The 16,471-nt window shown below is 30.7% G+C and overlaps 1 protein-coding gene across 1 annotated transcript in view; it reads right to left on the bottom strand.

Moving 5' to 3' along the window:
- Positions 1-2,303, bottom strand: part of LOC119674769 — a 3,321-nt gene extending 1,018 nt beyond the window's left edge. Inside the window, exon 1 of the mRNA XM_038085925.1 lies at positions 19-2,303. Within this exon, the coding sequence (XP_037941853.1) occupies positions 19-2,303 (2,285 nt within the window). The remainder of the gene's footprint in view (positions 1-18) is intronic.
- Between the last annotated feature and the right edge of the window lie 14,168 nt (positions 2,304-16,471).

Genomic DNA, 16,471 nt, shown 5'->3' with positions numbered 1-16,471 from the left:
TGATGAGGTAAAAAACACGTTGGAACACCTGATGGTAATTGTGCTGGTGACATGTGCTTTAAATTTATATACTCATTAATAAAATCAACATATTGAGTTTTTAAATCAGCATTACGTTGCAACTTTCTTTCTAAACTGTGAAATCGTTGAAGTGCATGATTATAAGAATCTCCGAGTGAGTCGATATTACGCTGCTTAGGAAGTAAAACAGAATATTTACCAGAATCTAACCGAGTAAAATTTTGTTTGAAATGGGTTTCGCAATATGCGTCTTCGTCTGTTAGCGAAGAGTGCGCGTCAAAACAATTTTCTATTTCCCAAAACCTTTTTACAATTTCATTTAACGATTTTTCATTTTCAAATTCCAATTCAGTGGTTGATTTCTTAGCTATAGCTAACGAAAATGAGTGATTGTATTTTGGAATAATACCGCCACCTGATGCTATCCAACCCAGCCTTGTCTTCTGTAACATAAAATTATTTTCCAGACGAATTTGTCCAATACACAATAAGTTAAAAAATAAGCCGCCACCTAGTAACACATCGATTCTCTGTGATTTGAAAAACATCGGATCAGCTAAGGTGATGTTGTTTGGAATTGACCAATCTGAAATGTTTACGTTAAAGTTTGGTTGAGGATCTGTGATAGTTGTTGTAACGATCGCAGTGCATGAAGTTGAATAATCGCCTGAGTGCGATTTTGTAAATAGCTCAACAACCTTGTTTGTTTCAAGTGTAGAATCCCCTATGCCTGATATGGTTGTGTATGTTGTTTTCGTATTTAGCTGCAGCAAGTTGACTAAACGAGAAGTTATAAAATTGAGTTGAGACGCAGAATCGAGAATTGCTCTACATGGAACGAAAGTTCCTGAGGAATTTTTGATGAGAATGATTGCAGTAGCTAGTAGCACACTATTTTCAGATAGAAATTCTGGGGCTTTAGGAATAGACGTTACAGAGGACAGTGAGAGCAGCGACGTATTTTTTGAAGTTGATGGCTCTTCCGACCGATTTGCTATATGTATTTCAGGTGCAACGCCTTTCGAATTAATTGGAGATACAGATTGCATATGAAGCAATGAATGATGCTTTGAAGCACAATGACGACAATGTCCAGACTTGCATTTATTCAATGCGTGACCCTTGCGTAAACAATTTAAACATAACAGCAACTTCTTTGCTTCTTTATATCGAAGCGTTGGGGAAAGATTTATAAACAGTGTGCACTTTGTAATATAGTGATCCTTTGAGTCGCAAAATACGCAAGAGATAGTACCCATATTTGCTGCCAAATAACTATATTTTTTAGTAATTTTCTTTCCTACCTGGTGGCTAGGTGTTAGGGAGACCATAGCACCGTCCATATTCTCCAATACACGACACCTTTTTTCTAAGAAGTCAGTCATCATTTCCCACGTTGGCAAATCATGGACGGACAACTCTTCTTCCCATTTAGCCTTTGATTTAGAATCGAGCTTGGCACTGATGATTTGGATCAAGAAATTGTCTGCGATTTGTTCTTTGGTGCCCAATGTTTGTAAAGCACGCATGTGCAAATTGATTCGATCACTAAGCTCTCTTAACTTTGTCGATGATTCATTCGATATATCCCTTGCCCACAAAATTTCCTTGACGTGTGCCTGTAAAATTAAAGGTTTATTATCAAATCTCTTTTTAAGTAATTCTAAAGCCTTAGCATAGTTTGCATCACTTAAACTCAACGATCTAATGATGTCAAATGCTGCGCCCTTTACGCTTGAAAATAAATGTTGTAGTTTTTCTGTTTCAGATAGTTCTTGGTTATTGTGAACTAAGTTTTCAAATATGGCATGAAAACTAGGCCACTCAGTATAATTTCCATCAAACTTTGGTATTTGTAATTCTGGAAGCCTAATTGTATGCGCCATTGACCTGATGTCTTGCTGATTCTCACCTGACGATTTATGTATTGTTGTAGAGCAACTTGAATTGAATGTACGTCTGACTTGAAGCTCATGTTGAAGTTTTGATCGAACTTTCAAGTACAACATATCGAAATCAAACCGGACCATTCCATCAAATTCGGATATGTCCAATTCCTCAAGAGTAGATTGAGTATTTTCAAATTTATTGGCCAGACGCTCCACATGCTCCAGCCGAACAGAAATATCGGAATCACACAAACTGCTTAAATATTCAGGAGTCAGAGTCTCATTGAATGTTGTTAATTGAAACTTTATTGAAGTGGATCTTGATTTTAAGAGAATTTGTGAAGGCTCACTTGAGTGCTCTGTTGCCCCATTTACTTCAACTTCGTCTATCATGATCAATAATTTAACTCGTGTAAATTTCAAATGTAGCGTGTTCGTATTATGAATTAGTTGCACGATTGCTCCGAAAATTGCGTTTTGTATTTGCCCGAATTGACAAATATAAATCTTAAACACGACACTTACTAAAATTTATTTTATGACACGATAGCATAAAATAATATTTGTTCATATACCGATCCAAAATAAAGAAATGCACGATAGCACAAATTGTTTATATATGTCCGATCTGCCGAACTTTAAACTGAAATTAATTGAATATATTTTATGACACGATAGCATAAAATAAAGTTTGCACATAAATGCAGCGAAAGTAAAAATAGAAAGAATGCACAATAGCAATCAAAATGTATGTTAAACTTGTCCGAGTTGACAAACTTCATCGAAAAATGTTTCCAAAATTAAAATGCATGTGCATTATAAAATGTTTTGTACGAAATTAAATCCGAGTATATTTTTTCAATCCGATCACGTCGGGGTCACCAATGTTTTGATATGATAATATTTTTTATCACTTTGTAATTATTTATTTATATATTGTTTCGAAATGATAATATTTTATATAAATGTACATTCTTATTTATTTTACAAAATTTGAAAGTTTATAAACGAGTGAAACAAAATGCGTGCGTCTTCGCCAACGATCAACCGGTAAGAGAGAGTTGCAAATTTTGATACAAAGCATAAAAGGCAAAAAAGCAAGAACAAAGATTTAATAAAGCAAAAATGAAATGCAAATCACCTTTCAAACAAACAGTGTTGCAGTGTAAAACAATGTTAAAAATAATTATTACTACTCTAAACATGTATATTAAATTAATTTTTTAATTTTTTATTTTGTAATTATGAAATATTTATACTTAAAAAAAATTTGTTTATATAAATGGAGGGAATTCACAACTCATTCATATTTCATAAGAATTTCATATTTTTTCACACTGCTTCAGAAATAATTTACCTACACTAGAAGTCAGTTCTAAAGACCATGAGAAAAATTTAAATATTGTCAAAAAATTTGAATAACTTCCTTTATTTTAATTAATCAGATATAAAGTTAATTGGTTTAATTATTTTAACACAACAGACAAATTTCTTATAAATAGTTTGGCCTACCATTTAAACAGAATAATTATTTTGTAGATCAGAAATGATAACGCTGCCTATTCGCTAGCACAAAAGTCTTATTCATATAATGGACATATACTCACTATGTATAAGAATATATGACAGTATATTTTTATAAGCAATTAAATATTATTTAACTATTTCCTAGAATATGAAATATTAAAATAAGCCACTTTTATCCCACAATATTAAGCAAAAGTAAAATTTTGTCATCTTGAATTAAATATGAAATGTAAATGAACTTCAAAGATACCGAAAGAAATTTTTTTTATGGTTTTTTTTATTTTGTCAAAGACTATAACATGAAAACCTATCAGAAAATCAATTCATAACATAACATATGCAGATCCAGTAGACTAGTGTATCTGAACTGATTTGTGGTACGTCCCACACAAGGCTTTAAAGCATTACATTATGCTCTCTAGATAATATGCAAAAGCAACATTTGCAAAAATAAGCAGATCAGTTGAGTATTGAGCCCAAAACACAAACTATGTCCTTCACCTTTCCCATAAACAGTTTTTTCTTTTGCTTGTGTAGTACTAATATTAGATCGTTAAAGATAAGATTTCATGTTCGCCTTTGGAAAGGCCCTCATATGTTTAGGGGAAAACATATTAATCATTCACGTTAGTATTAACCTAAGAAAAAAATATACGTTTTCGTTTTACTGGTAACCCGCATATATTTGCTCATATTGCTATATAAGCAAATTAAAAAAAATTAGAATCATAGATTTAAATCATTTAAAGCATAGGTTAAACCGGTGGTCTTAAAGATTCGCTTAAGCCTATTAACTCATTGTGTTAATGTATGCGAACTCAAAATTTACAAACCACCTTGATCTTTTTGAAAGAACTGAAAAACTCTTTAAAAGCAAGTGCTGGAGCTGATCAAGATTTGGTGTTGGTGATTTATTGCATAAAAAAAGCAGATTCTAATTTTGGGGACATTTCTAAAAGTTATAATTTGTGAGTCTCAACTATAGTAATATACTAGGGTGTGCGATTACTTTGGAGATAAAGAAAAAATTTTTAGTTGAAAATAATTATATATTTTTAAAAATACCTAATATCCATTGCAACTCTAATTCACTTATGCCAACTATGTTCAAATATATATATCGTGACTACATAGAGATTTTCCGAAAGGCGTAGTATTTTTTCTGTTTTTTTTTTACTTCTACTTGATGAAATTTATTTGACATGAAATACTTTTTCCAACCCTCAGAAATGCCTAAAGTCAGATTTTTGACATCAGTTTTATTTTATTATTATTTATTCTATTTATATTATACATATGACTATGAGCTTTATATATATGTATATATGAATTATATTTTTGTTGTAAATATCAATACAAACATTAATTCTTTGTATTCCTTTTTTTTCAGATGTAATATCTTCTTTGTAACCAAATCGAAATTTACTTAGGTAAGTCGAATATTTTTAGATCTTACCCCTTGGTAAGAGTAAGATCTACGCAATGTGGAAAATATCATATTTTCTAAAGAATATATATTCCATATGAAAAGTAACTGGAATTATTAACTAACCCAGAAAATAATCCATTATAAATCAAAATTATTTATCATCTTAAAAATATCAAGTGCAATATAACTGTATCAGCACTATATCCAATCCTTCGTACCGATTTCTCAGTCTAGTGGAGATGTAATCTTCATTTTTTCTAGCAAATTCTTAAGCTTAAGCTTAGATGTTTTGCAATATCCAAATGTGTTGATTTTTGAGCACCAGCTTTTTAATTTTGTCCAAAGCTTTGAACATTTTTTATGACTAAGGACTGGGCCTATACTTTACTCGTTTTAATTATTTTGCACCTTCCAAATGCATCGATTTTGGAGTACCAACTTTTTGATTTCGCTGCTGCTTTCGGTATTCTTACCAATTTAAGGTCGATCAACATAAAGTCAGTTAAATCAGTGCTTCTTCTTGACTACATACAGATGTTTTGTATTATTCAAACATCTATATTTACAATACTTTCAATGATTCATAATACAAAACTTCATTTGAAATACAAAATTCCAGATTTGTCGCTTACTATATATTTTTTCCAAAGAAAACATTACAATAAATTTAAAAATATACTTACAACTAATGTAAGCATAATGCGCCAGTTCGGGCCAGTTACAAAGAATAGCCCTGTACAGAAGCACCACGTTGTCTTTTAGGCCCGTTTCCTAATATTTTGTCCCGATGCTTTTTGCTAATAACTTAAATTAAAATTAAATTCGAGTTATAGCTATAAAGCTCATTCTTATGTCTTGTACTCTTTTTTTCTTTCTTGTTCTTGGTACTCCTAAAGTGTGATATATTAACAAAAATTTTTGTTGTTGTCTTTTCATTTCTATTCGAACTCTTCTAACTCTTGAATAGTTTTTTTCGTCATAAGAAGAGTCACTTTCGACAAGAAAAAATATACATTAAAATTTATTGATTTATTAATGTTATAGGTAGTTCCTAAGGTAGTTCCGACCTTTTAGAAATTTATACCGATAATTATTCTGTGGTTCAAGAAGCGAATGACTCGTTATTTGAATAATTTTTTGTTCAGATAATTATTATATCCGGAGTAAAAGTTTTGTTGTTTTTTGTAAGATGTACTTTGACAATTAGCATCTTTGGTAAATATATTATATTATATATAATATATATTATATTGAATTTTGTTAACATATATTGAATTTCTTCCTCTTATTGAACAAAGCCATCAAAGTAATGCGAATTTCCATATTTGATGGCAATTTATATTAATTTGAAATGTACTTTTCATAACTTTATTTGGGTTTTAGTAACTATTGATAAGAAAAATAAACTCTAATATATACACAAACTCAATTTCGCAAATATATTATTTAATTTGAATGTGAAAACTATTGCTTTTATGAAAATTTGTCATGTCATTCGCATTTTCACTTCCTTTAAATTATTTATATTCTATGAAAGCAAGTTCTCTTGCTTTGTTTTAAAAGTATTTATTTCTAAATTGGCAAGAAGATTGCATATGCAAAAACGTTTATGATTACACGTGACATGCATCCAGCCTGCAAGCAAAAGTCAAGACAATACAATACCAATTTGAAACACTGGCATTTCAAAAGGACTTACACAAAACAAATAAACGCTGGAGTCAACATATCTAAGGATACAGCGTACCATACTACAGTACATAAGAAGAAGCAAATAAAAGATACAAAAAGGTATGAGAAATATGAAAACTCTTCATGCAATTTGTACGCTAAAAACTTAAATTGCATTCGTCATTAATGCATTCAAAGGTAACAAAATGAACGAAAACATGGGACTGTGTGCAAAAGGATCCCAGTAACAGGATCTGGAGAGGTTGCTGAATGTGCACCAACACATGCAACACATTGTTGCAAGTGCAAACGTGTGGCATGGAGCATGAAATGTGACTTGTGTAGAATTAAGCGAAAATTACTAAAGTTAAAATTACAATTTGTGGTTGGCAAAAACTTTTGCAATTTTTGTTAATGAATTGTGACATACACAAACACATGCGCACTCAAGACGACACTGCAGCCAGGACATGCAACTCACACAACAATGAAACAGGACATGCTCGTTTGCTCATATGCTCATGTGTTGATATGCAAGTATTTGCAAGTATGCAAGTATGTAGGAAAGCCCAACTCCTTAGTTGTCTTTTGGGTTGGCTTGCATGCCTTGGCAGCTGCAATGGTTGCAATAATGGCGTTGGTATCAACAGTTGCTGTGTTTCCTGCTAATGACAATGAATGAAATATAATTTTTTCATAATTGCTTAATAAAAACCAATTTCATTTCTCAAACAATTGCATTAAAACGCTTGTTTTTTAATGAATCGAAATGCAGAACATTTTCCATTGAAAGTAGTTAATTTGATTTGTTCGCTGTACGAAGTTGATTTCCTCCATTGTCTTATAATTCATATTTCAATTGCTCATTAAAGTTATAATTTTTGTTCTTAAAGTGAATCCTCATTAATGGATCCTTCAATTTTTTATAATAATTGACATATAATTATTTTTTAATAATGAGATTTTTGTATGCTTACACTGAGTATGTCCTTTTATTCATCATAAGATGAATTTTATTCATCAAAAGATGGATTGATGAATTGTTTAAAATGATGTTCAAATTATACTCGATTGAAGTGGATGGCCCAATTGAGTTGCAACACTTCAGAACGCTGTATTTTTTAATTTTAAATTTAATTTTATTTAAGCAACAAAAAAAGTAGTCAATAACGCGAAGAGAAGCAAACAATAAATTAAGTAAATTTTATAGGATTTTGAGAAATTTTAGACTTGGCACTACATGTTTTCCTTTATTATATGATTTCTCAAAGAAACTTCTTTCACACAGTTGATAAAATTTTTTCCTTATATTTGATCGACCCTTACATTTAAGAAAGGATGATCTTTGCCCCTATTGAGAAGTCCATCACCTTATCAACCAGGTACATTGCTCTATGAGATTCCACGTAGTTCTGACTTATTTAATTAAGGTTAAAAAAAGTTAAAAGCAAAGCCGTGGCAAACTACACATAGAACGCCTATTAATCGATTATGCTATCCTGGATTTGAAGACGTCTTCACTTCCGTTGGTTTGATGCTCAAAAAGATTTTAATGTTATGCGTATTTTTAATTCTAATTTGTTATCTTTAAAAATATTGTGAGGCTTCCAATAACATTTTTTAGGAATTTTTCGATGTCCTCAAAGACCTCAAAGGTCTTTTCACAGAAACGTAGTTATGTTTTTCGTCATGGCTTGACATCTGCGCAGTAGATATCAGCTTAATAATTTTTCTCAGACACCAAGAAACACCAGATCATGATATAGAACTTCAAGTCTCTGTGATCTTCTAGGCTATTATCAATTATAAGGTATATAATGTTGCGGTTTTTTCATGTTATTCAAGCAAATTTGCTTTATAGCTCTTGACAAACTTATGGATCATCAAACTTGTTCGGTTCTTGGCAGATACCACAAAAACCATGATTTACAGCTCCAAGTCTCTGTTATTACAAGAAGTCAAGTAGTATTATATTGCGTTTTTCATTCAATTCAAATGCATCTTTATTAGAATTTTTATCTCTATACAAGTTTTTTTCCAGACTTTTTTAGTTTTGACACTAATTGTGTAATTTTTTCATCTTATAAATGCTTTTTTGACATAAGCAGGTACCAAGAAAATCATAATTTTGAGCTTAAATTCTTTATGATTACAACGTTTCAAGGAGTATAATGTAGCCGGTATTCGTTTAATTCAAATAAAATAGCTTTCCAGCTCTACCCAGGCTTATAGATTTTCAGACTTATTTAGTTTTGGCGCAAGTTGTCTCAATTTTTGGTCTCATAAATGCTTTTTGAACATAAGATGAATGTATGGCAGATACACCTGTATATTTGATAGATATATTATAACTAATATAAATCTACAATTGTGAGATTAGTCACTATATAGTCACATAGCGGATAATTTACATATCCTGAAAAAATTTAATTTTTGTCGGAGCTTTAAATTTAGCAGTGTACGAGTTCAACCTTGGTACTTGGTCTCAAAAAATTATTAACGAATACTTAAATATAAGAAAGTATCACCTCAAAAAGATAACTCTTGCTGAGGAAGACACTTGAAGACTATGTCTATAAGAAAAGGAGACAGCTGTGCATATATTGTGCCAATGTCCAGCGCTGGCAAGTAATAGGAAGACTGTCTTGGGACGCCATAAGGTTGGTGATGACTTGACAGGCAACCTCACTCTAAATGAGCTGCTTGCATTAACAAATGATGTAGTTATGCGAACGGAAGCCACTCCAGCTTTAACGCAATAACGACATCCGAGAAAAGAAGGACGAAAAAGGACCCAAGTAGTTTCGTGCTCTACTTCGGCTAATCCTTTATTTCAGTGTGGCCACTTGTTTGACGGTGCTCGATCCCAACGTCCCACCTTAAGTTTTTAAATATAAGAAAGAATTCCAAGATCACTGATGATGGGTATTTGGAAATACTCAAAACAGCTGAGCATATAGCCAAAAATTCATTAATTAAAATAATATAAAAATAGTTTTTGTTGTTGTAGCGCACTACTTTTCGAAACCTCTTTATTAAATACATAGTTTCGGTTAAAGTAAAAATAGTCACTACTGTCAGATTGCTGTTAAAATCAAATTTTATAAGTAATAGAAAAAATTACATACAAAAATATTTATGAGTTGTTCTGTGTGAGTAGTCGCACCTTAATGAGTTCATTTGTTTCACTTTAATTACCAATAATTTCATCAAATATATTATCAATATAAGTTCTATTAAAAGTTTTAAAAATCAAACAAAACAGATTTGTCCTTTAAGTACCAATAATAAAAAGAAATCTGTACAACGTGAACAAAAAGTTCAAAAATGATTAGAATAACTTTCACATTCGCACTTTTCGAACTTGTGTATTAAAAAAATATGGTAGAATTATTGCCGTCATAAATTTTATAGTTTTTATAGACTCTAATATTTTTCATAAACTTTCTGAACCAATATGTTGTTTAGAATTTTCGCCCTCAAGGATTAAGTGCGCTTTGGCGCTTAAGTCGAAAGAATGCAAAGTCTTATCTCAGCCATCATCGTTCCACGTAAAACTTTGACAACTAAAATATGTCAAACGTGTCTGGACTTCGTTATTTATGCCAGAACGAAATCACAATTTCAACACATTGCAATCGTTTTGACGTTATTTAGAGTAGCAAACATATATACAAACATAGATATAAACACTGGTACACGTATGTGCATATGTATGAAAAAATCGTATCTTAATAGTTTTCTGAAGGATTTACTTACGGCACGTACAACGTAAAAATATTAAACAAAATATAAAATAACTATGAGAACGTATTTGTGCTGTTTGGGAACAGCTTAAAGAGTCATGATGATTGTGCCACATGTGCCACGTATAAATGAAAAATAATTGGAAACTGAAACTGACAAAGGCTCAATTGCTTCAAAGCCTGAATTCTGTATTTATAGGAAAGAAACTATCTCGACAAAGAAGCTTCAATCGAGTGATGCAACATAAAAAAAAGACGAGAGACAACAAATTCATTATCATTCGCTGCTTTCATTGTTCTTAATAGTCAACATAAAATGCATAAATGGGTTAGTGAATATGAATGAAAGTACTTGTGAGAAAAAGTGTCAGTACCATATACAGATCCCAAAAGGTACTTAGATGCAAGTACGGTGGAATAGACTTATAAATGCTTTAGTAGAATATTTTATATAGATAAAATGTATTTATCATAAAATTCATTTTAAACTCCTGCTATCTTTAACTTAATTAGATTGAAAAAAATAAAAAATTGAACTTGCTATGAATTTTAGAATTTACTTTACCACATTCTTAGAGTCGAAAACTAGAGCTAAAATCTATCACTTAGCCTACAAGCTAAATTTATTCTACTTATGAAAGGATAATCAAAAACACGGACTTTTACCTCACCGGATATATCCTAAATTCTTAAATAACAGGATTCAGATATCATGAACGAATCTACACCTTCGCAGTCGGAATTTTTCAAAACAGGGATTAAAAAATAAGAGTTTTCCAGAGTTTCCAATTTTGATTTCACCATTGCTATTTTGACGATCGAGAATAATCGAGAGATTTTGATACATCAGAGACCTTATTGTTATTATTAGTTTCCGAATCTATCCTTGTGTATATAGTAGTACCCAATTACTATGTACTAGATTATATGAGATTAGTTTTTAAAAGGATTGGGAACTATATTATCACGTCATTGCAATCTTGTAGGATTATTGCGATAAACCCTTTGTAGAGATGTTTCCTCATTCCGCTATAAGTGGATAGGCAGTTGATAAGTATCGAGGTCTGAGTCTAACAAGTCTATCACAGTGACACAGCATGTGTTCTGCTGCTTCCACTTCTGCATGATAAAGTTTCCAGCATTTGTCCCTTGTAATACCTAGATTCGAAAGATGTTGTTTCTCCGCAAAGTTCTATAAAATACCCTGTGACAAGTCGGTTGCCTTTTTTGTTCAGTAGCTCCCAAATTCTGGCTTTTGATCGATATGGCATTTATTCTTAAGCTTGTATTCAGGCAATTGCATTATCCTAATCAATTACTATATACTAAATATGCATCTGAGTATGAATACCTTCACTATTTCACTGAGTCTTAGCTTAAAACCGTTATTATATATACACTTTCAGTACTATGTTAACTTATATTATTTATCCTATCAGTAAGGACTTATCGAAGACAGTTTAATGCCACCGCAGCAGCAATATACTTCTTCATTTATCAAGCAACATAATTATACAATAGATTAGGAATTTTTCTTAAAACTAGATGATGTGAACTAACACCAAGATGAAAGAACACAGAACATAAAATAATGTTGACTTTCCTTAGATACCATTGAGGAGTTATTGTCTGATATTGCTGCTTATTTTTTTAGTCTATGTGGCTAGTTTGCTGTAACTACTCAATCATATCATACCATACGATATCAGCAAATAACTATATAAGACTACTGTCAAATATATAATATAAAAATATTATTAATAAAAAGCTTATTCAAAACAAACAAATTCTAATAAGATTGATTTTTTTGTAGAATGTGACGTCTAATGACGAAAAGACTCTAGAAAGGTTCGAACAGTAATGAAAATACAACAACAAAAATTTAATTAATTTATTGAAATTTGGCTGACAACATTGTATGTTTCGAGTATTGCGAAGTATTTATCATCTGTGATCTTTAGTTTATAGTCCATATATAATTAGTTGGACTGCAAGTGCCAGGCTTAGAATTCGTGCTTGTCAAATTGGAAACGATGTCTAATCGCGATTTTCCACAAGTTGCCATGACTTCACAAACTATCTATGCTAAAGTTCCAAGTTTTTTGTTGTCACTTTATTTGTAAATAATACTAACCAAAGCATTTGCCATGCTTTTCAAATTTCAACGAATCGAAAGTTATTTTTAAAGTTGTCTATTTTTATTTCAAATAAAAATTCGAATATTTCCTAAGATCACTGGTGATAAGTACATGGCAATACTCGACATAAATCAAATTTATGTTTTGAAGTCGTTTTTGTTTTTAAAGGAATTTTAGCTTTTATTTCTATCATGGTTTTCTGTATATATTTATATGCAAATTCGCTTTTGTCTTCATCGGGAGAATTCCTAAAAAAAATATTATTGTTTGCGGTTCGAACCTTTCAAGAATGTTAATCCTTTTCTCAATTAAGATTCTCCTATTAGCACATATAAGTTACAATATGAAATGCATTTTTGCATAAAGAAGCAAATACTAACTAAATTTAGAAAGTTTTTATTTTTATATAAAGATAGCATAATATCTTCACAGAAAGCATTCGTATGATATCAAGGTACTAATATGTCTATACTTATAACCTACTAAGCAAAACTCGGTTTATTTTATTCTTTAAACTCAATTATTTGTTTTGAGATGTATTTGCATTTTATCTCGACCTTCGACAAGCCCACCTACATTTATTCACTTTTTAATTAATTACTGTATCTTATTTTACTTTTTCTTTTCAAACTTTCATCTTCTAATGCTTTTAGTATCTTTATTATTATCAGACCATTTCACTAATTAAACATCAAATTAATATCCTTGAAATATCATATTTCGTCCTTCAATTTTTCTTTAATAAATCCTTCAAGGTTTCTTGCTCCACCGTGCACCCTACTGATCTAGGGAAGCTGTCAAAAAATAAGTATGCCAAACAGCGGTAGATTTGTTTTGTATAATATGAAAATAAATGGGCTAAGTATGTGAACTTTGGCATCATATTTATGCCCAAAACAACCAACATAACAATAAAATAGAGAAAATAATGAAAGCAAAGTGGTAAGGAAGGCAACCATTATAAGTATCAGCAACAAATCTGTAACAAAGGATACTGACAAGACATTGAACGGCAAAGATGTGAGTGAGTTGAGATACTTGAGAGCCTAAACACAGAAATTCACAGAAAGTAGTGAATATCCTTAAAGAAAACAACAAAGAAAAAGAAAGTAATGTATGTACGTGATTGGAATACAACGGTAAATTTGAGTAGCCTATCTTAAAAGGAAAGCAAAAACACAATTGAAGGAAGAACAAGTGTCAGAAGTTCAAACGGAAAATAAAACTCACATTAAATGCAGAAAAATAAGTAACACTAAATAAAATAAAACTGAAAACGAATGTTAGGAGTTACAGAAAAAAATGCATAAAACTTCAAATAACCAGAAATACTCATAGTACAAGGCACCAAAGTAGGAAGGAAGGAAACTGTTTTACTTTGCACTAAAGAAAAAATCATGGAAAATAACTAACAAAAGAAATCTCCCGGAACTCTTATAAAATTGCAAGAAGCAGCATCAAGAAATGAAAATTAAAAACAAAAAAAAAAAAAATTTCATTTTCGTTTTACTGATTAAGGAACTAGAGAATAAAAAGTATATAGTGAAAGAGTATTATATATCTTATAACTATCTTGAGGTTACACTGGGGGATTAAAGCGTTAAAAACCGATTGCAGAGCAAAATGAAACAAAGCGAAATATTTCACAGACACATCAAGTCAAGCAAGTAAAGTAGTAACAACGGTAGTGGCATCAATAAAAATAGGAAGCGAACCGATAAACTTTCTTAATATGCGGTCTGCATAAAACGGAAACGGAAGCAGTGCGGAATATAAGTAGCGGCCACTACTTCAATGGATTTCCTTCCGCTGACATGATATTCCCATGTAAAAATTAAAATAAATGAAAATGGTTTAAAATAAAAATAAAATCAATTTATTTATTGATAATAGATATACTATTATCGTTGGGTGAAAGTCGATTGGATTTTTAAATTAACGGAAATTTTCTTTTATTTATTTATATACATTATATTATTGATATTCAGATGTCTGAGTTGGTGAATCAGCACCTTTACTGTATTTTATCGTGTGGACAGTTTTAAATCACACTAAGAATAACTGAATACGGTGCTTTATAATATGATGGATCTGATGTCTTTGTATCTGCCTGTGTTTATCAAATTTCGCTGTATTTTTAGGATGCGACTGAATCGACTCTCAGATCTCTGTGGATATCCACTCCTCTTACGTACCATGGGGCGTTAACCAGTTTTCTTAAGGCAATATTTTGCCCTCTTTGAAGAATTTTTAAAGTTGAGTTTGGCGCTTGGCAAAACGCAATACTGCCATAAAGTAGTCGAGGTTTAATAATATGTTTAAGTATGCTAACTCTATTCTTTATGTTTAGCTTTATATATATATACATATATACATATATATACATATATATATATGTATATATATATATATTACTATTTAATTTTTCTTGATAAATTTTTTGAATGCTTGCCTTACAAAATAATAGATCCGTTCCACGAACTACTCGTAGTAACTTTGAGTAACACTGTGTTTTATTACGAGTAGCTTGTGGAACAGATCTAATATCAATAACATTAGTACGTGCTATTAAAATCACTCATACGCCACCGAACACAAATATTTGCAGTAGTTCTTCTCGACTATGCCACTTACTTGTGCTATTCATAAGCGCAAAAAAAAGAAAGTAGCTTATTATAAATAATTAATTTTTTATTATCAATTAAATTAAATCATCTAAACAAAAAAAAATTCAAAAGGAGTAAGACTTGGTAGTACACCACGAACCAATTAAAACTAAATATTAAACACAATCAAAAGTTGCGATTGCATTTTGTATGGAATGAATTTTTTCTTCCTCACAAACATTACAAACTATCTATTACATAAATATTTACCAAAATTCCAATTTGACAATGTGAAAACATTCACGCAAATACAATGGTTGCCACCTAAGGAGCACACAAAAGTCCTTTAATAGTCATAACAACAAAATCATCCAAACAAAGGATACTATAACAAAGAAAATTGACAACAAATTTTGACATTTATAGCTTTCAATTGTCATTGTGGTATTTGGCATGTGAATCCCACAGCACTTGTATTAACATATTGTTTTGCATTTTATGTCAGACTAGCAAAACAAGCAAAACAAGCAAACAAACAAACAAACAAAACAAACAAACAAACAAAACAAACAAAACTAACGCAACAAATACAACAACAAAAATGTATCTACAAATATGAAAATAAATTTTATTCAAATATGTTGACTTAGCAAAATATTTTAGTATTTCAGAGTGAGTCCTTTTAATTGCAGAGGTAAAAGTAAAGATATTAAGCAAAATTTAAGAATGTTTTTTTTAAATAAAAATATATAGTTTTTAGTGGTTTTTCAGTAGTGAACAGTAGTGAATTACAACAACAAAAATTCATTTTATATTATTTTAATTCATTGAATTTTTGGCTGACCATACAGCTGTTTCAAGTATTACCTAATACCTATCATTATGGGTCTTGGAAATAATTTTTGTATTTAATTATTCGTAAATAATTTTTTAAGACTACAAATTTTTATAAAATTATATTAATATATATTAGAATATTACATTATCAAACATTAAAAAGATATTTTACTTTAGTTTAGCTTAGTTTAGAATATCTGAATTTCATGGATACAAAAATTTCATAAATTTTACTAGCTGACCCGGCGAACGTTCTTTCCTCCTGTAATAAAGCCTAAACAATGTAAAGAGCATTTGTTTTATTTATGTTAAAATTATAACTAATATCGAATGTTTTAATAGCCTATATAACGCCTAAAAACTATATAAATATGATCTGAGAGTATCACGAAGATTAGTAAAGTCATTAAAAAATTATTAAGTAACGAACAGACAAACAAACGATTTTATATATATAGATATACTTCTAAGTAGATAGATTATAAACTCTGCTTAGAAGCAGAGGAGACAACCAGCCACATTCTATGTGACTGCCCAGCATTGATCTGGGCCAGGAGGAGGTCACTGGGTCGGGAATTGCTTTCCTCTTCCGACATTAGGAGGTCCT

This window comes from Teleopsis dalmanni, chromosome 2 (assembly GCF_002237135.1).
Source record: "Teleopsis dalmanni isolate 2A chromosome 2, ASM223713v2, whole genome shotgun sequence".
Classification (NCBI taxonomy): Eukaryota; Metazoa; Arthropoda; class Insecta; order Diptera; family Diopsidae; genus Teleopsis; species Teleopsis dalmanni.
This window is presented reverse-complemented; position numbering and strand designations above follow the sequence as displayed.